General features: G+C 46.1%; 3 protein-coding genes across 12 annotated transcripts in view; 2 read left to right on the top strand and 1 right to left on the bottom strand.

The window, feature by feature from the left end:
• Positions 1–448: 448 nt before the first annotated feature.
• On the top strand, positions 449–7,723 carry LOC117898439. The gene is given in 4 exon segments (XM_034807844.1): positions 449–987; positions 989–1,376; positions 5,707–6,440; positions 6,513–7,723. Coding segments are annotated over 4 exon segments (2,094 nt in total). The 5' UTR covers positions 449–585; the 3' UTR covers positions 7,083–7,723.
• Positions 7,724–7,830: 107 nt separating this feature from the next.
• LOC117898447 (mitochondrial pyruvate carrier 1) lies at positions 7,831–9,252 on the bottom strand. Its single transcript, XM_034807854.1, has 4 exons — positions 9,041–9,252; positions 8,871–8,971; positions 8,701–8,801; positions 7,831–8,444 (listed from the first exon to the last, which is right to left on the bottom strand). Exons 2-4 carry the CDS (start codon positions 8,930–8,932, stop codon positions 8,284–8,286), a joined length of 324 nt encoding a protein of 107 aa, XP_034663745.1. The 5' UTR covers positions 8,933–8,971; positions 9,041–9,252; the 3' UTR covers positions 7,831–8,283.
• A 991-nt stretch (positions 9,253–10,243) lies between these two features.
• Positions 10,244–26,399, top strand: part of LOC117898436 (cubilin) — a 41,764-nt gene continuing 25,608 nt past the window's right edge. For 4 of the 10 annotated variants that reach the window (XR_004649144.1, XR_004649145.1, XR_004649146.1 and 1 more), the window contains exons 1-4: positions 11,865–12,176; positions 16,721–16,838; positions 21,443–21,505; positions 24,940–25,776. Coding sequence is in view for 7 of the 10 variants with exons in the window: in XM_034807836.1 (XP_034663727.1) it covers positions 24,948–25,776 (829 nt within the window). In the remaining 3 variants the exon portion in view is untranslated. Of the gene's footprint in view, positions 10,323–11,863; positions 12,177–16,720; positions 16,839–21,442; positions 21,506–24,939; positions 25,777–26,399 lie in introns of those variants that run through there. The other 6 variants (XM_034807835.1, XM_034807837.1, XM_034807831.1 and 3 more) reach the window with 4 other exon arrangements.

Raw genomic sequence — 26,399 nt, 5'->3', positions numbered from 1 at the left:
CCATGGTCGGGAGGCGGCAGGCATTGTACATTGCTAACCCACCCACCCAAAACCACAAGATTTTGAGGCGCGAGCCCTGCCAAGGATCGTGCTTCCCCCACGTCGTCGATCTGTGTAATAACGAAATCTTTTTCTTTTGTCTATTTTCTTTCACATAAAAACAAAAACAAATAAACCGAAAACTCTCAACTGCGCTTGCTCCACTCATCAACAAATCCTGTCTGAAATTATATAAATTTCTGAACAAATTTATATTAATTTTTGCAACAATTCTGCCGAACCGAAACGAACCGTGCACCAATAAAAAAAACCATATAAATCGAAACGAAAACGAAATATGCTGACATTTGTTGATACGAAAAACAGCCCCGTTCAAAATGGCATTCTCCGTCGAATCCCAAACCAGCCAAGCCAGGCCCAAGAGCGAAACAAACAACACAACCAACCACGAGCAGACCAAGACCTTCTTCAACAGCAGCACCAGCCAGAGCTCCCCGAACCACAAGTCCGATTGTATTGTCACCGAGACCAACTCCTCAAACAGCAACGAGAGAGAATCCCGAAAATCTCAGAGATATAATATTGATGATCCAGGAGCCAGCACGAGTACAGGCAACAACATACGAGGCGGGCAGGGCAACCAACCAGGCACCGGAACAGGCACACGAACACGCTCACGATCACGCACCCGCACGGTCCCAGGATCCTCGGAGCGTACCAGTAAGAACATTGTCTGGCGAGAGAAACTCATCGCCCAACTGCTGCTGCTCTCACAGGAGAACGACGCAAACAGTGCCTATGAAGGCTTCGGCTACGTGCACGTCGATGAGCAGCACAACCATACCGATCGTGATAAATACGAAACCAAACCCAAGAATCATACTGATCAGGGTGCCAACAAGCAACAGCAGCAGCAGCAGCAACAGCAGCAAGACCAGAACAAGCGGGACAGAGTGCAGTCCGCCTCGAACACGCATTATCAGAATACCCTTTTTTACCAGGGTCGGTACCAACGCGTCCGCCAGTGAAACAGGCCCAGCCTTCGGCGCTGCCTATAGTAAACTTGAAGAATTCGGCGACGGTAACCCCTATCGCAACGTATCCAGCGACTGGGACTGCAACATACCAACTAGAACACAACTCGGCCCCGAAAACAACGCACCACGATCAGACGACAGTAGTCGGTACACGGACTATGGAGATGGTGACGCAAACGGTCCCGGTTTCGAGCACGCCCCAGTCACAGACCCTGACCTCACTGGCTGGTATCCAGCTAACAGGTGCAGACTTGCAGCCGTCCCGCCAGGAAATGAGTGGAGCAATGCCTACTACAGTTGCTACAGTTGAAGAGATAGATGTTCCGGTGTTCATTGATGGTGAGTACTGTGTTTTGTGTGTGTTAAATATGTACCCAGAACTCTCTCATTACTGTTGCGATACCTTGCCAAAAAAAGAAATCGATCAAAAATACAACAATCAGTTAGAGAAAGAGTCAGATAGCAGGCACGAGCCTTGCCCAGCTCCCCCGCCTAGTTGGTGTGGGGTTGCTGGGGCTTCTCTGCCAAGGACATCAAGGTACTTTCACCACTTAGATGGCGTTGAAGAAGATCACAGTGCAATGACCCATTGAAGAAACGAGCTTGAAGGCCATGGCCCAGCTCCAGATGGAATACGGCAACGGAGACAAGGCGGGCCAGGTCCCAGCTCGCCTTGTCCGTAGCCTGATCTGTCGGTAAATGGAATTCAATATTCCATATTTTGTATTTCGAAGTTTTTCAGCATGTACATATTTATTTTCCATTTCCTTTCAATTTTGTGCATCTATTTTTCTTCATTTTCTGTTCGTCGAGCCTTTGGCGTGGGCTGCTAATTCATTCCCTGTTCTTTTGGGTGGTCAAACTTTCACAGTACTTTCTTTAACCGGAAAACTTCAAATATGTACTCAAAATATGTGTTTCTTATACACTCTTGAAAGCAAAGGAGACTATGTCATGGCAATTTCTTTATCTGCATTACAATTCCGTTCGATATAGCCAAAAGTCCGTCTGTCTTTAACATTTTAGATCTGCTTGTCTGCTACTACATGTTGCGTAGTTAAACAAGTTTTAAGCCATGTGAAATACTTCACAGGTGATAATTTTTGTCATCTGATTCGGCTCCCTTTTTCCTATAACGAAAGTTATATAAACAGTAAAAACTTCTTGAGAAAAATCCAATTGTCTGTACTGACTGTGTACATTTGTTCAACTTCATTATTTGAATTCCCAAAATTTCACTAAAAACAAAGGGTTGTTGCGTTAAATAGTTTTTCAAACTTAATACAGTACAATGAACTTCCATTTGCTTGGAAATAATGTGTGGTAGAAGAATACATTTGAAGATAAAGCTCCTTCTCATCACTTTTGTAAGTGTGCAATTCGATCTGCATAACAACAAATGATGCGATTCCCAAAGAATTTGTTTATTGAACGGAGGAGAAGAGAGTGCTGTTGCCCTTTGTTCTTTCCATTTGTCTTACACATTTTTCTTATCTGCTGTTTGGCGACACTCTGGCTGTCTGGAGTGAATCACTTGATCGATTTAATTCCATCTAGCGAAAAATTAATTTGCGTTGCTCAATTTTCGTACTGAAGTTTTTAATATCTCAATTACATGTAATCTGTACATGCAAAAGTAATTCTGTTTGCTTTAATGGGGAACAAAAGAGGAAAATATTTGAAAATGTCTATAGAAAAGAATCTGGGAAATTTATAAGAAACTTTCAGTAATGACATCAGCTCTATGTAAATCTAAATATACATACATATATCACAGAGTTTAACAAGCAAAAAAAGCAGATTCAATTTTAACTATTGGACCATTTCCTGGTAATTTTTCATGTGTGTATGTATAAAAGTATTGGTTTGAAGTGGTTGCATTCCAGGCGACACGTAGGCGCAGAGACCATAGATCTCAATATACATATGTACATAGTACTTATAACCTTCTGTTTGGTAAATACGTCTAAAGTCGCCACATCGATGAGCTGTTCCAATTCCATTGGGTGTCCCTTTACTCCCTTTTACTGCCCCTCTATGGCAATTAGTAACCGTATTTATTGCACTTTATTTATTTTTTCATCCAATCGTTATCACCTGATCTATCTCTTTGTTTCGGCTACAACTTCCTTATATTATTCACGTGTTTGTCCATAAATGGTCACGGCTCGTTTCTTTAATTTATCGGTCGATTTTATAGATTTGAGGTTGAGGTACTTTCGCGAAATTATGTATTCTGTGATGTCACATGTGAACAAATTCAGGTGCATAGCAGACAGCTGATTCATGACCCAAATTTTTGCGAGCACGTTTTTCTAGCCGGTAAATGCCAGTATTTAGTATATTTTCGTGTTCATCAGATTTGAACAGATTTAAATACGTAAAATATTTTATTAAATGTTTAATTAAACAATCATATTTTCGAGTCCTTGTCTAACTTACACCGCAACCCTTTTCAGGGTCACTTATTTTGTTGTGAAATTCAAAAAGAATGATCTGCAAAAACATTGAGAGAGGGACAGAGAACGAGCCAAACATAGTTTTGCGAGAGCGCTGAGCGAACCATTGAGTGAGGCTCAGTAGTGGGGCTTGTGTGCGTGTGCCACTCACTCGCTCTCTTATTTGTCAATACATGCATCCCTTTCTGTGAGCGAAAGAGATAGCGCTACATCAATACACATGTAGTATGTATATGCATGGCCGGCAACAGGTAAATGTATCCAAACACACACACATAGAAAATATTTTGCCAAAATGCAACGCGTATACGAGCCGTTGCCGGTTTTTGCTTATTTAATTTTTGTAATTAAATTATTTCGATTCTTCCATAGTTCGATCTTTGAAAATTACGACAAATTCATTGTCAATTGAACGACTTTTTATCCCTTTGTTTTAGCAACTGAAACTCCCTTTCAAGTACTGCCCTTAAATGGCAATTAGAAACCCCGCATGCCTCTGGTGAAATTCAAGTGGCAAATGTATTAGTGCATTCCAAAACGGTTAACTTACTTTTCGGCAGCCTATGGCTGTCAAGTATCTATGTAATTGGCAGAAGAATAAATCCGAGCAAACACAAACCAAACGTCGGCTGAGAGGCCTGTCGGCCGGCCAGCCTCTCTCTCTGTCTATCTTTTTCCCCTACCTTCCACACATGCATACATATGTTCGGCCAGGGTCAGAGCGGGATAACAATAGGAGTCGTACTTCTTGAGCGACGTCGCGTCGTCAGCTGTTGGTGTTGGTATCCGCTCTCTTTTTTCCCTCTCACGAGCGACACACAGATACACTTGCACACGAGTGTTACTTGCACGGGCTTCGAGTCTTGGCTCGTCTCGCGCTGATATTGCCACCGGTGGCGACCAGGCTCCCCATTCGTAAAAAGTCGTTGCAACCGTTAAGTTCGTAAGCGGATAAAACAGCATTCAGCGCGGGATTCACCGACCCGACGATTCAAAATATACCAGCTAAGGTGAATATCTATTGGAGTTTTAATATTGCGACCCCTTCGAAATATTTCCCTCGAGATATTGGGATTTTTGTCTTTTATTTTATGATATTGGGCAGAAAGAAGTCGTCACAGAAGTCAGTCTCCAAAGTTATTAACCGTTTATTTGTTTGCTCTCCAATTTCTAGATGTTTATTTGCAAATATTTTGTGTCTGAATTAATAATAACAATTATTTGGTTCGTCTGCTTTTGCAAATAGAGCAGTGTAAATGTCCCAGTAAGACTACCGAATCAGTTTAGGCATTTTTGTCGCATTATCTATCAACCCCCAACCAGAGGCCAAACAGTTGCGCAGGTCGTACGAAATATTCGACAAGATCGATCGTGTTCACTTTTCGTGTGGTTGTTGTGCCGGCAATTGTTGCTCTGCGTCATGCCGCACATTTTCAATGTGTGAGTGCGCTCTCGCTCTGGCTGGCTCTCTCTCTCTCTCTCTCTCTACATTTCCCCTCTTTGTAGTTTTAGTATGCAGTTTTTGTTCTTTTTGCGGGGGGAAACAAAGGAATTTAATGTTTTATTTTGCAGATTTAGAGGATAGTTAATAACAATTGCAATTAGAATTAGTAGTTTTTTACATTTGCATATTTTGAACAGTTTGAAATCTATAAATATGGAACAGTGTTTTATATTTGTTTAATTTGTTGCATATAATTTCCCTTTTGTTTGAATTTGAACAATTTTGATATTTGTTTATCCCTTTTCGCCAATTCTACTCGTTATTTGTTCCTTTTTAATTTCACAACAAAGTGCAAGTGAGACAAATATTGTGCGAGACTCTTGCGCTACTCCTCTTCGTCAAATAGTTCCGAAAACAAACAACATTAAATGTGGTGGCGCCCCCTCGATATTGTGTATTGAAAGTAAATTATCTGTGTAAAATTGATGTAGAATCTCCATTGAGCCGTGTCCGCACGATGTTTATGTCGTGTATTTTTACTTTTACATCTACATTTGAACTGAACTTGGAATTTATTTTGTATAAATATTAATTTTACCTTTTAGAATGATATGAATATTATATATTCTTCTTCAGTGGATCTGAATTAAATTCAATATGGGTTCTGAAATAAAAAAGCTTTCACACACTCGCACACATTGTAAAGGTTCAATAAAATTAATTGTTGTGATAAATCATACTAATAAAATTTAATTTTTTATCTTAGAATACCTGCAAGACATAGAAGCAACGTCATCGTGTAGCAGCGAAAACGGAAAGGAGATTTTTACTGAAACGGATATTCTTGACTTTGACTTTGACATAAACCTGATTGCCGAGGATCTGATTGAGCTTGAGCCCAAGAAAATGGATCAGTGCAATCTGGTTATGGATGACATCAACAACGACAACCTCGACGACTTTAAACTTCATATGGATGACTACGGTTTCCAGCAACTGTCTGGAGAAGAGGAAACCCTCGACATGGCCCCCATGTGCGGCATCAACTTCAATCAACCCAATCACTGCATCGACCTCAACGACATTCTCACCGGATCCCAAGACCCCATGCTATCAACATTTTCTCAGACATCCACCAACACCAAATGCTTCACCGAAGAGCCTCTGCTGGCCGACGAGAACAGCTACGGCGACAGCCTGTACGTCTGCAGCCAGGAGTCCTTGGGCTTCGGCCAGGTGGACGATGTCAAGCCAGTTTCCAATTCGGATGTTGGCAGCAGCAGCGTCTCCATGGCCATCCGACACACCCTGTCCAACTCTCCCTTGGTTGGACTCAAGCGCACGGCCTCGGCGGCAGTGCTCGCCCCTGTAGGCGAGACACAAGCGCAGAAGCGGAGCAAGCTGATGGTCAAGATCAACAGCCAGTCACCGCCTGCATTCAGCCAATCAGAAGACATTAGCACACCCGACATCATTGAGCATGTCTTGAATTTTGAGAGGGTAAGTGTCTGCAGCAAAAACGTCTCCGTCCTGTGGCAGATTCCTAACCGATCCACTCTCTCCCACACACAGCCCGAGGCCGCCACCACCACCATCATCACATCACATGCCGGAATCATCGAGGATCTGCGCAGCGCCGAGGAGGAAACCACCACCGATTTCTCAGCTCCGAACACGCCGCACAGCTACTACTCCGCGTGTTCCTCCAGCGTAGCCCCAACCTGCCAGTCAGGGTTCGGCGGCTTCCTCACCGCTCCAGCCTCCCCCGCCTACTCAGTCGCCAGTACCTCCCAGTTCAGCGTCACCGCCTCGACGAACGGCAACGCCAGCTCCAAGCGGAAGCGCGGCCGTCCCGCCAAGGAGCACGCGGACGGACCAGACCCCGAGGTGATGTCCCGCATGGACGAGGAGGAGCGCAAAGCGTACATCGATCGCATCAAGAACAACGAGGCCAGCCGCGTATCGCGCCGGAAGACGAAGAACCGCGACGAGGTCGAGAAGAAGATGGAGGAAGAGCTGGTGGCCGAGCACGAGAGCCTGCTGGCCCAGTCGCAGCGGGTGGACCACAAGGAGACACTGTTCAAGAACTACCTTATGGTCCGCCAGCGGAACAACAGCACCTTCGTCAAGAAGGAGCACTGAGCAGCCAGCTAGCCTTAGATTCTTGTAGCCATAAATAGAACTGTCGTTACCTACTGATGTCGCATATTGCGGTGCATAGCCTAAGTCGAGAGAGATCCCCCTGTCATCCATTTGCCTAGTTATATAAGTTGTCGTTGAAGTTGAGAAGAAGAATCCAATATCCATTACGCATCCCCGCCAGAAGCTGGGGAGAACATCGTGCGTCAGGGAATCTGATCTGACCCGATGTAAAACCTAAACCATAATTACCAACATATTATGAATAGAGGCGCCCCACCCCATCGCGGGCGCGAGGTGTGATTATTTTTAAAAAGTACTTTTTATTATGTTTGCAAGAACTTTAAAATTCTACCACCATGTTTTTTGTATCCCACGTATAATGTTTTCGATCCTAAGCGTAATCTCAAAAAACAGAAAATCACACAAAAAAAATTAAAACCTTCAAATGGGTAGAGATTACAAAATGTATTGTTTTAGCCTCATTGATGAACAAACACAAAAAATGTTAAAAAACACCAACAAAAAAAATATATATGTATGTACTATTGTTAAGAACAATTGAACAATTCACTTATATTATATACAATATACATATATGCGTAATCGTTTGAATAAAGTGCATGCAAAAAAGCATGACAAAATCACAAAATCATAGTCTTTTTACAGATTCAAGTCACTTGAATTATAATTTCAGTTGAGGTTTATTCAGTTTTAAACCAAATATATTGATACAGGAAGGCCAATCGTATAAAAATTATATTCTATATTTTCTCTAAACTTGACTAAATTGCACTCAACCGCCTAGCGATAATGGTGTTATGGCATAGTCAATAATTTACAAACAAAAAGTGCAGTAGCTTCGTTTTGGGTTAGACTCATCTGGAATTGGTTTCGGGGTTTGTGCTGGGTGCGTCGCGCGATGAGGCTCTCCGAACGCCATTAAACGCTACAGTCAAAGGTCAGCCGCAGTGGCATGACAACTTCAGTTTGTCCAGTGATGAGATTCAGCCAGCTGTGCGGTGCGGGTGTTGAATATTGCAATTACCCCACTGGTGACTGGTGGACTGAGTAATTTGCATTGTGCGTTGCGTGTCGGCAGGAAATTGCTGTAGCTGCTGTTGGGTAAACATTTGAAGAGGCATCGCGCGTCCGTGATTGTTGGCTGGTGAAGGGTCGGTGCTGGTGGTAGGCAGAGCATCGTTTACGCCGACTGATCCTTCTCGCCATGGTGATAGTGGAGGAAGCGCAGACCCTGCACAGTCTGGGCCGTGGCGTTGGTGGCATGGCAGGCGAATAGAAGCCAGTTGCGGGGCTGCACCTTGTAGGCGAAGCGCATGAAGATACACGAGTATAGCGTCAGAGCTGGAGGCGAAACATTTTGTGATCAGTAATCTATGAGCATATGTGGGATTCAATTAATGCCAGCGTTATCAGCAGCCCCTTCGACAGACTCGACCGTATCTCGCTTATCAGACAGCCAGTAGTGATTTGCACATGGCCATATCACACTGGCTAGTGCCCACTTTTGATTACGAAATCTGCGACGGAAACTTTCGATGCTGAGCACGCGTGTCGCCGCCTCAAAACTGGTTTGCTGCTCAGAGCTCAGAACTCTCACCTAGTGTCATTTTACCCGAGATGAACTTGGGGCTCTTCTGTGTATCGGCGAGGGCGGCCAGCGGAATTCCCCAATTTGCCACGGGTCCCCAGAAGTGGGTGCTATCGATGGTCAGGGAAAGCAGAAATCAATTAGAAACTCTGAGTACCCAAGGGGACCTTCAAACGCACCTCATAAAGTAGTCCCTCCATTCCTTGCTGGCCGTTGTGGACATTCCTCGTCGGATCGACATGATGATTTAGTCTGGGATTTGATGGTCCAAGTACAGCACCTGGGTGGTAAAATCCAGATTAGATTGTCTGTCGCCTCGAAAATATACAATTGCTGCTCAAGGTCTTACAGGTTGTTTGTTGTTGTTGATGTTCTCGCTGGCAGGCCTTGATCCAAAAAGCCAGAAATTTTGCTCTATCGCTGGTGGGCAGTGTTTTCCGGATAACTGAAATTTAATGTTTGGAAGTCGAAAATTCGGTTTGTTTATGTGTCTGGGCCTGACACTGTTTTAAGTTATATAAATTTCGAAACGAAATATGCGCAACACAAAAATTTCTCTGTTGGAACAATCGATAAAATATACCGATAGGCTTTTGGTAATATATCAATATATGCCATTTCATTTTTTAAATATACTGCAAATATACCGTAATCTAAAATCGTTTTCCTCGACTTTGATCTTCTGTTTAATATTATCAGGTAGTTAGGACTCTCAGCTTTACAACTACAATTTTACTCGAAACATCATTCAATTCTACACAAGATATGCTGATTTTCATGACCTATCAACAAAAATGTCAACAAAAACAAAAATAGCATTAAAAGTACCAGCTGCTTTTAAGTTTTGCGTCCAATGAGATCGATAAATATATCGGCAGATCCGGGCACACTTAGGGGTGAACCACGGCTGTCATAATGCGCGAAAAGAATATTTAAAAATATTAAATTAAAAGAAAATAGCTAAAATTAGCTTTTTAAAGAGCAGCCAGCTTAAGAAAGCTAAATATTTATTTGATTTGCACAATAAAGATTATAGTTTCATGGCAACCACCTTATAATTGCAGAGAGAGCTGGACCGCAATTTTTAAACACGAGCATGCTGGCCCCCGACGTGACACGAAGAAACCAAGCATGTCCACCGCTAGTTCCAGGATGTCAGCGTGAAATAGTTCCACAGAAGCTAATAAATAGTTTCAGTGTTAATAATTTCATATCAGCCGGAATTTATCGAGTGTAATAGCAGACTCCAAAGAGTTGTTTAGCAGACAACTTTGATAGTTTCACAAAATTGCAATGTTATTGCACGTTCTCGGTTCGGTCTAAAATTGCAAACTTCGGATAAATTTGAATCGGTTTATTTTGGTTAACGGTTCCGGTCCCTGTTTCGCTTTGATTCGCAGCTTCAAGTGTTTAATCCACCACTCGCTTCCGCTCTTTCGCTCTTTACGGCCATCAAAAGAGATTTGGGGTGGCGCAAGCTGGTGCGCCGTGCGACATTCTGCGCCGCCGAGTCCTTGGGTCCACGAAGCATTCACAGCAGCAACGGTGGATATTCGCATTCGGAACTCTGTTCAGAGTGAATTTGCAACTCGAGAGTGACGGCACGACGGCGGCTAACGGAACAAGGCTCGGTAAATAGTCCAGGCGACACACCACACAGAGGCGGCGGCGGCACGGCATCCACAACACTGCCAGTGGCAACAGCAACACAGACAAGAGGATGGATAGGCAAAGCAGAGTGGAAGTGGAAATGGAAATGGGAATGGTCATGCCTGTCGCTGCTTCTGCTACCATGTAATCCCCACACAGTGTCTGTGCGTGTGTGTGTGTTTATCTGTGTGTGTGTGTGTGGTTGTGCTCGGTCAGTGTGTGTCATTTTCCCAGTGCGGTAGACCAGACTACGGCGGAGAAGCGGAAAATCGGGAAATTGGAAACGTGTGTGCATTTGGAAAACCGTCTGCGTGTGCTTCTTTTGTTACTGATGGTGCTGTCGGTCCATGTTCGTTAAGGCAGCGTCATCAGTGGCAACAGCCGCACCGCAACCCAACCCCCAGAGCTGAGTGTATGCCAGGGCAGGGCAGGGTATGCCTGCCCCGCTTTGGGCCTGCCGCCGCCATATATACAGCCCCCAGCAGAAAAATCAATCCCCCCGTCGCACAGCGCAGACAGCGCCACACCACAGACGTGGGAGTGTTTTATGTTACTTTTTTTTTGTTTTCTGCTCTTTTCGGGAAAAGAAAGACGGCAAAAGTCAACCTCCAAGCTGAGCAGAAATTTTACTTTTTATGCCATTGCACAGTATTTTTGCTTGAGAATATTTAGCAGACAAAAAAGCCTTTAGCCAGCAGCCCCACACACCGCACACCACACACACACACCAAAAAGACTGACAGACAGAAAATGTTAAGAGAAAAGCAAATGGCCGCTCCCAAAAAATCCCGAATTTATCCACAACAAGCAGAGCAGAGCAAAGCAGAGCAGGAAGAGGCAGAGCAGGGGCCGGAGCAGCCACAACAACAGACAAAGAAATTACAAGAAAGAGTAGTAGAAGAAGAAGAAGAATTGAGCAAAAAAAAAGAAGGAAATCGGAAATTAATGAAGTTTTTCAAAAGTATTCAGTTTTCCCTTTTAATATTCTATATGGACAGTTAGTGGGCGTGCCCCGACCTACTTTGTCTTGGTTCTGAAGGTCTTTGTCATTAGCTGGGGTGTTCTCCAAGAATTGTGAGCTAATTACCAGCAGCCACTGCCACTGCCCTGCTCTGGGTTCACTTAGAAATGTTCAGCAAAATGTCTCAATTGAATAAGTGCGAAATACGAGTTGTGGGATAGAGATAGTTAGTCCGAATGGGGTGGCTGCCTAGTGCCATTGTGCCTAGTTAAAGTGTCCGAATCTTAATCTGTTTACTTGTCTGCTGCTGTTGATTCAATCAACACAAACACACAGCTGCATTCACTCTCGCACTTTGGATATTCTCAATGCAAATTGGGTTTATTGTTCGCTCAATTGAATAAGATTTGCTTAGGTGATTGGCTCGAAAGATTATGTGCTCGAAAGATGATGTATTATGGCACATGTGTAGCTGCTGGGGCTTGGATGTTGACTTTGCCGTTGTGGATGAGGTGATTTGGCACTTGTCAGATCTAGTTTCAGTTGCCAAACAGCAACCAGTGCGTGAGGACGTTAACGAACAGTGTTTAAACAGCATAAACCCGCAAACAATTACCCAGAACAGACTCTAATCCTTTCAATCTGTGTCTTTGTGTCTCTCTCCCAAACCCAAAAGGACTTAACGTGAAAGTGACTCGAGTGCGAAATGATATTTTAAGAAACAAAAGCGAATCAAGCCAAAGGCAAAGCCAAAGCCAAAGTGCAAACAAAACGAAACGAAAAGTGTTCAGCAACATACATTGCCAACCCCACAACAACAGGAATTGGGCCCAAGGAGCCGCCAGACTGCACTCCAATGCAGTCCCCACTGTAGGTGCGTATAAGTCGGACTACAATTAACCAAAAACCCAAACAGAACTTAACTAAGGGGTGTAAAGGCTAGGACTAAGACTGTGGCGCATATTACAGGTTTTTCAAAAGGGCGTGTGTTTTATCCTCTCTCTCTTTGAAAGTATTTCGTGTGTGTGTGTGTGTGTGTGTGTGTTCGTGTGTAGGGGTGTATGAGTGGGTGGTGTGGTGCCGCTTCCACTCTGGTTACTCTTGTTGTTGGCATTTTTCATTGATGTCGATGGCTGCGCCTCTCCACACTCCGCTCTCCGCTCACTTCGGTGTGTAATAAAATTGATGATAAAATAAAAATGGATAATGGGCGATTTTTGGCAGCCGCTCTTCGCCTCGGCCAAGAGTCAGGCCAAAGTTGTTTACCGTCTCTCATTTTTGTGGTAATTCACCAACAGCACAACACACACACACACACACTCGCAATGCTAACCACACTCTCTCCCACACACACACACACACACAGGCGACCACGAGTCGTGGTTGCTTTCTCTTTTGTCTCTTTTAACGCGATGTCGGTCTCTCTTTGGCCTGCTTTTGCTCTCTTTGTTGGGGTTGGGGAGGGAGGACTGTGTGTGGGTGTGGGTGGGGTGCTGCTTCATGCATCCTGCCTCTGATAACAACAACGGCTGCACGACCGTTAATGTTGGCGCTGATGGTGCGAGTCCTGACTCGCCTAAAAATTGCAGCATTTTAATCAGGATAATGCGGGACACAGATACGAAATACAAACAGGAAGCACACGAACACAAACACAAACACACACAACACAGATGGGAGAAAGGTTGGTGGTGGCTTTGCCCCCCGCCCCACACCCTGCTAAGACAGGACGACATTAAGGGAGTACACGTTCTGGCTTCTTGTGGACTGGTTTCTGGCTCTGGCCTGGCTTTGCTCTGGCTCTCGCCTCTTGTCGTATCGTATTTAGCCGGGTTAATTACCGAATATCGTGTTGATAGCTTAAGCGTTTCATGAGGCGCCATAATGTGGCAACAGCGGTGTGTCCTTGAGGCGCTTTTTAAAATGTTTCCATTGTTGTGCTGTCTCCCAGCCACATTGAGACTTCCTGCAATGGCCAAAGCAATGGCTGCGATAAGGTTAAATATTTAATAGGGCTCCCACTGCTCCTCCAGCATTCCCTCTCTCTTTGTCCCTAGCGACAACTGTCTTGCTGTCTGTCTGTCAGTCAGAGTCAGAGCTTCTGTCTGTTTGTCTCTGTCAATGCTGCGACAACACTTGGCTTCGGGAAAAGTTTTGCCTTTTCTTTTGCCATTGTTGTTGTTGTTTTTGTTGTTTGTGCCCCTTGACTATTGTTTTTCGTGTCCCTGGGTATGGCACAGCATTTTAGAAATAAATTAAAATTTCATTTAAGTGCCTTTCAGCTAAAAACTTTCTTAATTACAAATGTGCTGAGCCACAGTCGCCCCCCATCATTCCATCCCTGAGGTTCCATCAATCGATGAGTGTCAAATGTGCGCTTTTTCGGGTACCCAATCAGCGGCGAAGGGTTTTCCAAGGTAAACCCAAATAAAAGTATTCAGAAACAATTTTGAGTCCTCCATACAAATGGCCTGACAAATGGCAGAACAAATACACAGAGACAGAGACACAGAGGCAGAGGCAGAGACATGTGCATATAGACAATGGGCCACGCTGACATCTCTTAGTCATGAGCATGAGTCCTGCTGCTGGCAACCAACAATGGTGGCTGGCCCTAAGATGCGGCATTTATATTCGAGGCTCTCCACTCGCCGTGGCACAGTGGCATGCAAAAATAATCATGCACAGATGGAGAGAAGGAACTTTTTGGAGCGCTCTTGCCGTGCACTTAGAGGAAAACGACGGCAGCAGCAGCGACAGTCCACAGATGTGCCGGGGATAGGGGACAGTAGAACGTAGGGGCAGTGGCATCAACAATGCTGAGGGAATGCTGGCCACGCCCCACACATGCTCGCTTGTCTGGTTGCCACTGGCGATTCAGCCATCCATTCACTCATCCATTCATGCGCTCCGCTCTGCTTGTGCAGCACTGGACGAGGACGACAACGTTGCCGGATATGGCTGGATGGATGGGTGGACGGGTGGATGATGCTGGGTAATGCTCTGAAGGGGAGCAAAGGACTTGCTTGCATATTTGCCACATCGTTGTTGCTGGCAACGTTATTGTTGTTTGGGGGAGCAGACACTTAAGTGGTCGTTTAGAGTGCGCCAAGTCCTGTTTATGAATAAGAAATAGTTTATTTGCAAAACGTTTACCCAGGCCAGGACCAGGACCTACACATGCCTGCCCACTGGGCGGTAAATTAGAGCAGCAGCAGCTCCAGCTTCAGCTCCTGCTAAGTCCGTTTTGTGCCTAATGAAATGAAGGGGCATTTTGCATAATTGAAAAAGTTTTCAATCCCAATACGGGCACACTCACCCACCAGCCACCATCCTGTGTGTGGGTGTGTGTCGTGGCAATTTCAATTCGCAACCTCAGGCTGGCTGCAGTAAGCGCCCCCGTGAGTGCCATAAGCATGCGTCCAAAGATAATTGTTACGTCATTAAGTGACTGCCAGTAAAAGGCAAGGCAAACAAAATAAATAAATAAATAAAAGACAATCACACAGGCAAACACACAAGCACATGCAGACACACACAGGCACACGCAAGAAGAGATCCACAAATGCTGAAGGAGGCTGAAATAATCGTTGCCTACTTTTGTGCGCATCTCACAATTAAATACATTGGCAGCGACATATGCGGCAAAGCGTAAACAAGCCCCACGAACGGGGTGGGGGTTGGCAGTGCACATGGGGAATGGAAGAAGCTAAGGCAAAACCCAGGCCAAAAACCCAAAGCAAAAACAAAGCAGAAACATTTTTCCTTTTTGCCTTTGCCGCGGCTGCTGCCTCGGCCTCAGTCAGAAGCAAAATAAAAAGGGCGACGGCAGCAGTGACTGCTGTGTGGCTGCTGTGTGGCTCTCTGCATGTCTATCCATGTGACTCTTATTCGTTGGTGTAAGCTGGGCAGCGCAGGCGTGCTCTCTCTCACACACACACACAGCGACAAACGAACACACAAACAGAGAGACACAAAGGATGGTTCTCTGTGGATGGGCAATGTCAATGTAACTGTTATCCAGCTGCCGCTCCAATGCGTTTCTTTCTTTCTATTCCCTCTATGCGCCCGCCCGCCCCTCTGCTACCGAGACCCGACCCGAGGCCCGAACCGAGACCCGATTCGATCCGATTGGAGCGTCTATGCGCTGGCGGTTGCTCGTGTGTTTATGCTCTGATTTGACTGCCACTGATAAGGCGGCATTACGCCCTGCTGCAGGGGGAGTGCCAGTTGCCTTTTGCATTATAATTCGATCTGCCTTAGACACATTGTGTGTGTGTGAAGTTCCAGCTTTTTGCTGCCTTTGGGCGCGAAAGTTTACAATTGACTTTTAACGATATCACACACAGACACACACAGGCACACAGAGAGAGCGAGAGCGAGCAAGAGAAAGAGAAGCGCTCACTAACAGGACAAACTTATGTGCGGAATTTATGTGTTATCATTTATTGTGTGTCCTTTTTGTGTGAAAACGTGCGCTTGGCAGGCACAGATACTCGTACTAATACTGTAGCCACAGCCACGCCCCAAAGTCAGCGGCAAACGGCATGCTCCTGCTCCTGCTCCTCCTTCTGCTAGCGCCATTTTGTGATAATATGCTGCGCCTTTTGTTTTCACAGCAATAAAAATTGGCTGTAATTTAGTTGCCGCCTGGCTATGCCTATCCGCCATCCATTCTCCCACACTCGCACTCACACTCCAAGTGTGTGTCTCTCTGTGTGTGTGTGTGTATGCTTTGTTTTGATTGTGGGCAGAGCTTTGTTTGCCTTTCTTTGCCTTTGCCTTTGCCGTTGGGTTCTGGTTTCGTTTCCTCTCTAGATTTCCAATTAACTTTCGTTGATGCGTGTTTCATTTTAATGCCATTTGTGGCCTGAACTATTTGTGTGGCACACTTTGCGGCTGCTGGCAATTTGCATAGTCATGGCCAATTATGGACCAGGGGCACAACAATCCATCGCATAATAATCTCTATGCACAGCAGACATGTTCCTACCAGACATACGTGAGTGGCATAATGTTTTATGGGGCTTACTGCACTGCCAGCTGCAGCGTGTGTCTGCCATGCCAAATGGAGATAAAATATGTGGAGGAGCACACGATGATATTTACACAAATGAAAGCCAGCTGCTTGAGGGCACAACCTCCCGATTACATTTAACATTTAAGACATTGTTTAAATTCATTAGAAATCCACTTGCTGCAGGGAAAACCTTTTCTTTGCCTGCCAAGATTGAATCTTTTTGGTATTTAAGGTGCTTAAAATATTCCTTAACCCATTTACATGAACAATAGATAAGAAACTGACGGTTTAAGCAGCTGCTGCAGCTGAAGGCAGAATTTGCATTTGCATTTTGCATTTTCCTCCTTCTGCCATGACAATCTCTCACTTTTCTCTCTCTCTTCTATTTCCCATTGCAGCCCAGAGCGAGGAATTTCCTTTCTTCACCCAACTGAAGCAATTAACTGAAAATGTAGCAGTGGCAAGAACATGGCCCAACTGGAACAGCAAATGCCATGCGATGCAACTAGCATAAATGTGAGTATAGAACGAATGCTTGAGGGAGGAAGTGGGGGGCAGCGGGGCAACGGGTGTTGCTGCTAATTGCCTGCAACTGAATCTGAGACTCGGAGCCACAGCCAGTGCTTCAGCTGCTTTTGTGAGTGCCGGAGCATTTCATTTGCTTTCAATTTGGCTGCCATCTAATTGCTTGGCACTAATTTGGCGTCTCGCATTTCATTCTCGCCCTGTCGGAGTGGCAGCCATTATTAAAACTTATCCTTGGCACAAGCAGCAGCAGCACCAGGCCCTAGTCCCATTGTTGGAGCAGTCCACAACCCACTCGTTCCATCCAAACACTAATCAACTGATATGAAATGCAGCTCAGCTCTGCTCAGCCTGCCAAACAGCCGGAGGGCCCGGGCCTGTCTCCAGCTTATTGAATTGCCAGCACATAGATTTTGTTCGTTGGCGCAAGAGCAGAGCGAATCCAATGTTTGCCCGGCCCCAAAAAATAGTAATTTGATGGCAGTGCATCGATCCAAGTGCCAGCAGCAGATTGATTTACAGAGGCGCGCTCGAGTCTGATTGGGAAACTTGTGTAAACTGCCTCTAATCATCAACGGAATACGAGCGGGAAGGGCTGGCCCTGGCTTCAAGTAAGTTTCAGCCAGTTAGGATAGATGATCCAGGTCAGGTCAGGTCAGGTCTGGTCCGCCATCTCCTCTTATCACGTTGAGCTGAAATTTGATTTGATTTTTAATATCATTCCTCTAGTCCCTCTATCCCATGCCCCTGTGTGTGTGTGTGTGTCCTGGCCGGGGCTAAATCAGTTTTACAACTTTTATGTGAATCCTTCACCTGCTTTATTGTTGTCGTTGCCTTCGTTGTCGTTGCCGTTGCCGTTGCCTCCAAGGAGTATAAAAAGCCGTGTAACATTACCGAGGACAACGGCAAAATGGCTCTGACAGCAACGACAGCAGCAGCAGTTGGCAGTAGCTGGAGGAACATCCAACACCATCCATAGTTAAACTCAAGCGGGACGCCAAAGTACAAGATTGTTAGCATGGCGCAGGACACAGCGGGATCCAGGACGATGCCGAGCAGTGGCACAAAGGCAAACACAAATGCACAACATTCTTTCGAGGGCGGATGGAGGGCGATGCCCGCTGGGCATCGTGTTGGCCATGCGGCATGGGACACAGGGACATGGGCGACTGCGGTTGCTCTCGGCTCCTGTGGATCCTTTCAGATATGTTCCATCCAGCTGGCCGTGGCCGGGAGCTCTGGGGGGCTGCGGTTGTGTGGCATTCTGCATCTGAAATGCGGGGAAATGATGCATTAAATCGAAACGAGGCACAGGAACGGGAACTAAGCGGCGGCAAACGAGGGGGCGTCCACCCACTGGCGGCAGGGCGTGGCAAGTTCAAAAGTTGACACAAAACCAATGGCCACAGAGCAGGCGTTGGGCTGTCTTAAGCTGGCTAACGAGTGTGCCCGTGCCTGTGCCTGTCCCCGTGTGTCTGTGTGTTTGTGTTACCTTATTTGCATGTGACACACACGGCCCCAACGTGCCGGGGATACCTGATATCCGACAGAGAGGCAGCCAAGGTGCAGCAGCTACACTGGCAAAACCAAGGCCTCCATGACATCCAGGACATATCTGCAGAGTAATCAGAGCCAAAGCGGAGATTGGCAAAATTCTTAACCTTAAATGGCAGGATTTTTGGCAGAAAACAAGAAGAGGAAGGAAGGCTTCAAGGAGATTATTGGCAATACATTGTCTGAAAGGAATTCCAGATAAATGGACAGTGAATAGACTTGCAAAGGATGTGCTAGGACAGAGCAGAACTGTATGCAGAGTGAATAATAAGATGATTTAGGAGACTTTTTGGATTGTAATTAATTGCCTTAAGCTTCATCAATTCTCACACCTACGAACATTCTCTCAGTGTACTTGCAACTAACTTGATGTTCGTTGGGAGTGTTCGTGTTCGGGGTTTGGTGTTGCATTCAAAAGTCAACTCTTCCTTTTCGGAGAGTGCATCGTGGGCGTTGTCGCACGGCGCTTGGCTCCCTTTCATATCGCCCGGGCACGTAGGTTCGCAATAAATTTTGAAATTATGTGCACATTTCGTGCCGCAGGCTGAAGGCTGAAGGCCAAGCAATTTGCAACTTGCACTTTGATAATTTATGTTGCATGCAGCCCGGCGCCGGTAGCCATAAACATATATCACATCACACTCGGGCCGTGGCTCCTCGCAGCCCCCACCCCCGTCACACTGTCCTTTGTCAGCCGACGCCTGCAGAGTGCAGAGTGAATTTCTCCTTTTTTTTTTATCAATTTCCACGAATGCGCAACACAAGGGCGACAGTCGAGTGGTGTCAGGCGAAATGGGGATTGATTATGCCGTCTGTCAAGGACACACGCACACAGGCACACGCACTCGACTTCGCGGGGCTTCCGCTTCCTTTTCAATTGCTTATCTGTCTGCCTGTCACATGCTCCGACAGCTGACCGAGGAGGCTGGACAGAGGCGTTGCCCCTCGCAGCATCGACAGAGCATCACAAATTGAAGCTTAATGCAAGTGACGCAGCTTAATATCGCTCATTAAGGATTCATTCATCATCGGCCAGTTGCCACATGCCACATGCCATATGTCCTATCTCCGTGTGTGTCATGGCAAACTGCCACTGACAGCTGCAATCCATATGCCATACATCCTTTCATGCATTTTGGCTTTGAAATTTGATTTACAATTTGCAGTCAGTGGCCAGAAATTGAATTCGGTTTCATCCTTCGCCACTTGCAGTGGGCAGACAATTAAGTCAGCATTCAGCTTAAACCATAGAAACCATTATGCAGCCATCAGATTTAATTCCGATTAATTAAAGTTCGCATTGAAAGGACTTCGCTTTGTGCTGCAGAACGGCTCTCTCCACACTTTCCCCCCAGCTGCCACATGCCACGTGTGTGTGTGTGTGGTCAAAGTTTTTCAACTGCATTGAATGCGATTTGTTAAATGTTTGCCAAGTCCTTCCCTCCGGGCTGCTGTCTGCAGCAGGCTGATTCAATTTGCTGACTTGGCATGGATTTCATTAGCTTCCATGGCTACGTTGGGAGTAATCTCATGGCCCTGCGGTTGCATCGAACTTGACTCCGATCGGATGGTCTGCTGCAGCATCTGCATATTTCATGTACAGTCAACTCCAACATGACTATTCCATGGCAATTGCAGCTCCGTTAGCTCTCCCCCTGCACTTCCGACGGCTGCTGCCGCACCATTGATTTTGGCAATCCAAAGCCCTTTTTTTTGGGTGTGCTCTGTGCCTGCTGCTCGTGTTTCTTGTTCTGTTTGTGTTTGCGTTTGCCTTGCCCCAGAACAACAGGCAGCATCGTAAACAATTTGATTTTGACGTGCACACAGGGGGGAATGCAGGGGCACTGGCTGGGGCAATGCATTCTAATCGGATTTCGTTGCAGCTGCGGCCAGAGCTGCTGGCAACGGGGCAACGGAAAGCTGCTGCTGCTGCTGCTGCTGCCAGGAAATTGATATCGAAAGCAATTTGGCAACGCTGTCAGTGCGGTGCGGGTGGGTGGCTAGAGCTCTGGCATTGAATTGGACTTGCCTTTTGTTTAACCAATAGATGGCCACACTGCGTATGCGCAACGGCAAAGTGGGGATTCATAATCTTTGACACTTCAATTTGATCGCTCGGCATTTGTTCGACAGCAGCTGAGGCAGGCCAGAGCTAGTGCCTTCAGCTCCTGACGTTGATGAATATTGCTACAGCGATAAATTCAATTACAAGAGCCCGGCACTGAGTCGAGTCAAGGCAAGTCGAGCGCTATAACTCAACTGACAGCAGCAGCGGCTGAGAACTCTTTGCCGCCTGTCCGCCTCCGCCTTCACCACTTTATCCACTCGACTGGGCCCTTAAAGTGTTGCCTGGGAATTGTTGGAGGGCCGCCACCCATCACCCACCAGACATGGGGCACAGATAGGAAAGGCAAAGGAAAAACAGTTAAAAGTAAACAGTGGCAGCAGCAGACAAAAAAAGGAGCCGCACAACAACATAAAATAAATGTAATAAATTTTAAACATAGAGATGATAAATTGCTCTGGGACCCGCTTTGCTCGAGACACAAGACGCTGCCAATGGCGGCAATGCTTTCCCGCTTTTCCGCTATTTCGCTGGCAAAGAAACATTTTTACAATTTGTTTGCGGCTTCCCAGTCGGCCCCCTGTCGTGTCGTGTCCGTGTCCGTGTCTTGTCTCCTCCACGCTCTTGTGCCACGTGTGGCTGGCACTTTTATCTACGAGTATTTGGCAGCTTGCTTTCGCTTGTCGTTCTTTCATTTAGTTTGCTCTGGAATTGATTTGCTCTGAAAGTTGTGCCCCCTCCCGCCCTGACACGCCCGCGCCCTGCCAGAAACTTTCGAACTTTCCACAAAAGTCGCATTAACGTTGCAGTTTGCAAATGTTTTTGTTCGCAACTTTGACTTAAGTGCTTCCAGCTGCGAGCTACGAGCTGCGAGCTGTGAGCTGCTGCCATGCAAATCAGAGACAAAAGCCAAAATGCAACATCACCAAAAACTCAACTCTAACAAGATCTTTACACTCGTTTTTTTTACTTGCAGAAACTGAAAGGATTCCGTGATTAGGACGTGTTGTACCCTAACGCTCTAAATGCAGACGATATGGTGAGTGATTTTGCAACCAACCAAAAGGCACATCCACATTGGGTTGCGTTTTCTGTTGATTAATTTGAAATGCAACTTGGGGGCGAGACCGAGACCGCGACCGAGACACATCATAAACATGTACATAAATTGTGTATTGCTCATGCGTCGCCTGTTAACAGAACGCATTGCATATTCATGAAAGTATTTTGATGTTTTTGAAGTGCACTGAAGTGCAGGACACAACAGAGAAGCCACAGAGAGGAGAGAGAGCAGGCAGACAGACATGCCAAGTTTTCTAATTAAAAACTACAAATAATTGTGACTCATAATGAGTACACCACACACACGCAAGCAACACTTGAAGCTCGGTGCGTCAACAAAAGCCAAATTTAAATTGCAATTTGTCACTGTGTGGCACTGTGGCAACGTCCCTGTCGTTGCACAAGGCTGGGCTTTTCTGGCTGGTTCTGTCGCTAATTTCCATGGGTCCACAGCTGCTGCTGCAACACGATGATGATGATGATGAGGTTCTTTGGTCTGGCATCGTTGCATGCCGCAAACTGGCGACCCAGGCAAACGCATTCCATAACGAGCTGACACAGAGCGAGAGAGAGAGAGTTAGAAATTTATGCCAGCCGTTGGTTGTTTGTTGTCATAACTAAAGAACCTTAATAACACTGCTTAAACAGAATGTTAATCAGACAGTTTGAAAAGTATTTTGCTGCCATTTTGTGGCACATCAAATGGCAGTGTGGAAGCACACAGCACAGATGCAGATAAAACTTGCAGCAGCTGCAGCAGGGGAAGAGACACCAAGCTCTGCCCTTTGGCTGGCTAAATTTATGCCACAACTCTCGGCGTGGAAGTAAAGTGTGAATGCGGAGTGCGCTATCTATTTTCCCTCCTTTCTTTTTCGCTCTTTTTTTGGTGCAACTGATGATGATGGCGGCGCCACTGCGGTTGGCAACAAGCCCGACCCATTTGTTGCAGGCAGCCATTTTTTGCTTTGATTTTTGCTGGTTCTCTCCTGTACCCTATGCTGAGAGTTTAATAAGTATTTTGAAGTGTGTGCAGAGACTGCATTAAACTACAATTTCGATGCTGCCAGAGTGACAGCAAAAACATCCTCGGAAACCATCCATCAAAACTGAAAGGGCAGCCCCACTTTGTGCACCCTTTGACGCGGTTGCCTGTCTTTAGTGTCTTCTAATTGGCTCTCTCGCTGGCTTTTAATATTTTTGTTGTACCCAGCCACCCGTCTTTATTATTTTCTCATTATCCGCGTTTGTCTGCCCCAACAGGAGGCAGCAGCAGGCAGCTGCAGCAGCCGCAGTGCAAGGGGCGGACTTTTCAAGTTGCACTCATTAAAATGCTGGGGCAAACGCACAATTAGCTGGGGTCAAAGTATTACCACCAGAAGCAAACTAATTGCCACGGCCGCACACAGCAAATGAAATGGCAAAACAGGTCAACCACAGCAAGAACAGCAACAACAACAGCAACAAAAATAACAACAACAATTGCAGGTGTAATAAAAACGAGCAAACATTTGAATAAACATTAGCCAGCAACAAATTGCAATTCATGGACCGCCTTTCCATTCGCCTCTCCCCGCATTTGTTCCACCTTTCCTCTATTTTTTCTCGCTGTCTGTTACTGCAGTTGGAATTTCATAATTGCATGTGTGCGGATGTGTGTGTGTCTCTTTCGTTGCTGTGCAGAAGTGCAGCAAATATTTTCCAATTATGTGGCGGCCACATCAAAAGCAGGACAGAACAGGGACACTGCAGGGGCCACTACTCGGGCAGGACACGGCGAAGTTTTAGCATGGCATGCCATGGCAGCTCCTTTAATTATTCAGCAGGATACACACACAAACACACACATGAGCCGCACACATCCTTTTTGCCAGCTGCCCGGAATTAATGGATACAGCTGAAACGTAACAGAAAACACCACTCAGCTCAGCCCCAAGCCCCAAGCCAAAAACCAAAACCCCAACTGCTCGACTGCTCGACTGCTGGACTGCCTCGACTGCCTTGAACCCACTCGACACTCGACTCACCTACATAGTTACGCATACGCCCTGATGACATTAGTGCAGCATTGCAGACAATTTTCGTTTGCCAAAATGGCCAGGCCACAGCAGCTAGCAGCTAACAAGAGCAGTGTCCGGCACAGGACACTCTCATGCCATCAAGGAGAAGGCAGGGAAGGATGTGTAGTGGGTGCGTGTGTGCGTTTCGCAGTTTCACGTTGATTACGAGCCTTTTATGGCCCTGTGCTACGTGTGGGCGTTGTTGCTTGCTCTGGTGACTGCCTTGGACATGATGTCTATGCGCTCATTGTTGCAATTTTTACTTTATTATCAACGTCTGTAATCACTAGAACATCCTCCTGACACACACACACACACATCAGAGGCACGAGTTGGACTTGCCAAAAAACATCTCGAGTGGGTGGGGGCAAGAAAATGTTGATAAATGCCCAGCCTGACCCACTGGGCGTGGCATTTGTCGAGGGTTTAACTAGTGTTCTGGTTCACATTATTTATGATTATTTCGCATTTATTTATGGCTTGCAAATGAGGAATGTTCTGGCCTAAACAGAAGCGTAGTCAGGTGGGGTAGTTCTAATTCTACTTAAGAATTTCCACAGCAGAGTTTTCATATTTTTATTACGACATTTTGCCAGATTTCTTTCACGCTTTCCTTACACACTTCCCTGTGGCAAGAGTGGCTCCTTTTGTGTATTTACATGGAGTCCACAAAAGCTCTTCGTTTGGTGTAAAATTACATCCAAAGCTTTGCAATTACATTGCCACCAAAAAGCTCGTGTAACATTACATACGACCCAAGCTTTGAACTGCTTTACAGCTTTGACTTTCCACAAGGGAAAGCTCTTGGGAATGTGCCATAAAGCAGGAGCTCTGCCATAATATTCATTTATTTAATATTGACCATAAAAAAGTCATGCAAAAATAGCACAAAAGCTCCCACAACTTCCGTAGTTCGAGAACCTTTAATGGTATAGCTGCCGCTGATGATGATGATTATGATGCTGCTGATGTCTGTCCAGTTGATTTTTCAATTTCGCAGCACAGCGGCGTAAGCCCAGTTTAAAAGTAAATAAAACTCGCATAGGGATGGCAAGCAAATAGGAAGTAAGGACCCTCATTGGAGAACCCTTCGGGCGGAATGGCGCAAAAGGAGTGCCCGGTTTTGGGGCGTGCCAGTGGAAATTGATTAAAAAAACAAGAAACCCAAAAAGTTCTTTGTTGTTGCTGCTATCCATCAGGCCCGCCCTCTCTGTCTGTCTCTTTAAGCCTGTCCATTTGCACAAGGAATCGATAATCAAAGCGTTTGGGATTATCAAAAGTGAACAACGGGCAACTGTCCTCAGTCCTGCGAGCATCTCTAATGGTTTATTTCTCGCTTTTAATTCCATTTCAGGGCACAACATGGCCTCAGCACAGATACGACATTTCTATAACACACCAACAACAATTTCTTCAACAACAACAACAACAACAACGACACGACAACTCTTACAACAAACACTGCAGCAGCGACAACAGCAACAGCAGCAACAACAGCAGCAGCAGCAGCAGCAGCAGCACACAAACAACTGCAACAGCAAACGGAAGCAATTTCAAAGCGAATCCTTTTTATGCCACACACAAACACAAAGAGAACCGGAGGCAGCATCGGCAACGGCAACAGAAACAGCAACATTATGCCAGCCAACACTCGGGGCAACATCAGCAGGGAGAGGAGCAGAGGAGGCCGGGGGAGCTGCAACAGATGATGCACGAACGTGGAAAAGTCATAAAGGTGCAACAGCCTGGCAATGGACCACACCTGAGATCGCTGCCAGCCACAATCACGGAATGCTGTCCACAGCTGGAAGCTGCCAAGGACAGCCATATCCTCTGGCAGGCTGCACTGCCACTGCCACTGCACCTGCTGCTGCTGCCGCTCCTGCTGCCATGCCATGCCTGGCTCTGGCTGCTGTGGCCGCCTCTACAGGGACCTCTAAGCAGACTGGCCTCAGCAGCAACACGACAAGCCCTCGCCTATCACGCTTATCTTCCAATGCCAGCCAAGACTCTACGAAACCACAACGAAAGCCCCCACAAGATGGGCCCGGGAACAGCAGCACTGGCACGGCGGACACTCACGCTCCTCCGTCCGCCAGTCCAGTCAGCATCTTCATGGATGTGCAGAAGTTTGCACGCTCTATATTTCCGCTTGTTATCATCTTCAATCTGCTGCCCTTGTTCTATGCAGGTAAGTGCTTTATCCACTCTATCCTTTGCCCACTAATTGAGACAATGTCACTGTCAACTCACTCTCTCCGCACTTGCCGAGACTCACCAGAGAGAGAGAGAGAGCGTGTCCACTGTAGAGAGTTTTTTTTCATGGTAAATAAATGATTTTGAACGGAATCTCTGACCCAACAACAGAGCTCATTATTTATGTACCGAACGGAATGGCATGGAATATAAATCCATCGACTGCCAAAGGCTAAAGGCGTACACAAAAAATTTAATGACCTACAAATGTGTGTGCGTTGCCGGCAGGAAGTAAAGGATCCTGCCCTGCCCTGCCCCGCCGGGGGCTGACTCCTTTTCAATCTTTTTGTGTGACATTTTTTTCATCGTTTGGTTTTTTGCCGCTCATTCCTCAAAGGCCAAACGAACAACAGCAAAATTATTACAAAAAGTTTGGGTCAAGCTGCGTTTTGGGGTTTGGCTTGGAGACAATGTGGCAGGCAGCAGGCAGAAGCCCTGCCTTAATTGCTTGCCACAGACCCGCGGAGGACCCTTTTGGCGGCTGGCTTTGGTTAATGCTACAAACTTATTAATTAAATGTGAAGTAACACAATTATTAAAGAGAAGCTGTGCCAGTGG

Source organism: Drosophila subobscura, chromosome O, assembly GCF_008121235.1.
Source record: "Drosophila subobscura isolate 14011-0131.10 chromosome O, UCBerk_Dsub_1.0, whole genome shotgun sequence".
NCBI lineage: Eukaryota > Metazoa > Arthropoda > Insecta > Diptera > Drosophilidae > Drosophila > Drosophila subobscura.
The sequence above is the reverse complement of the archived record's forward strand: the minus strand, read 5'-3'. Positions and strand labels throughout refer to the sequence as shown.

Excerpts from the sequence above, each read along its gene's own strand:
- LOC117898447 (XM_034807854.1), bottom strand. The coding sequence starts at position 8,932 with ATGTCGATCCGACGAGGAATGTCCACAACGGCCAGCAAGGAATGGAGG. Across the intron at positions 8,802-8,870 it reads TGGAGGGACTACTTTATGAG|CACCCACTTCTGGGGACCCG; the intron begins GTGCGTTTGAAG and ends GACCATCGATAG. Across the intron at positions 8,445-8,700 it reads CTCGGGTAAAATGACACTAG|CTCTGACGCTATACTCGTGT; the intron begins GTGAGAGTTCTG and ends TTTCGCCTCCAG.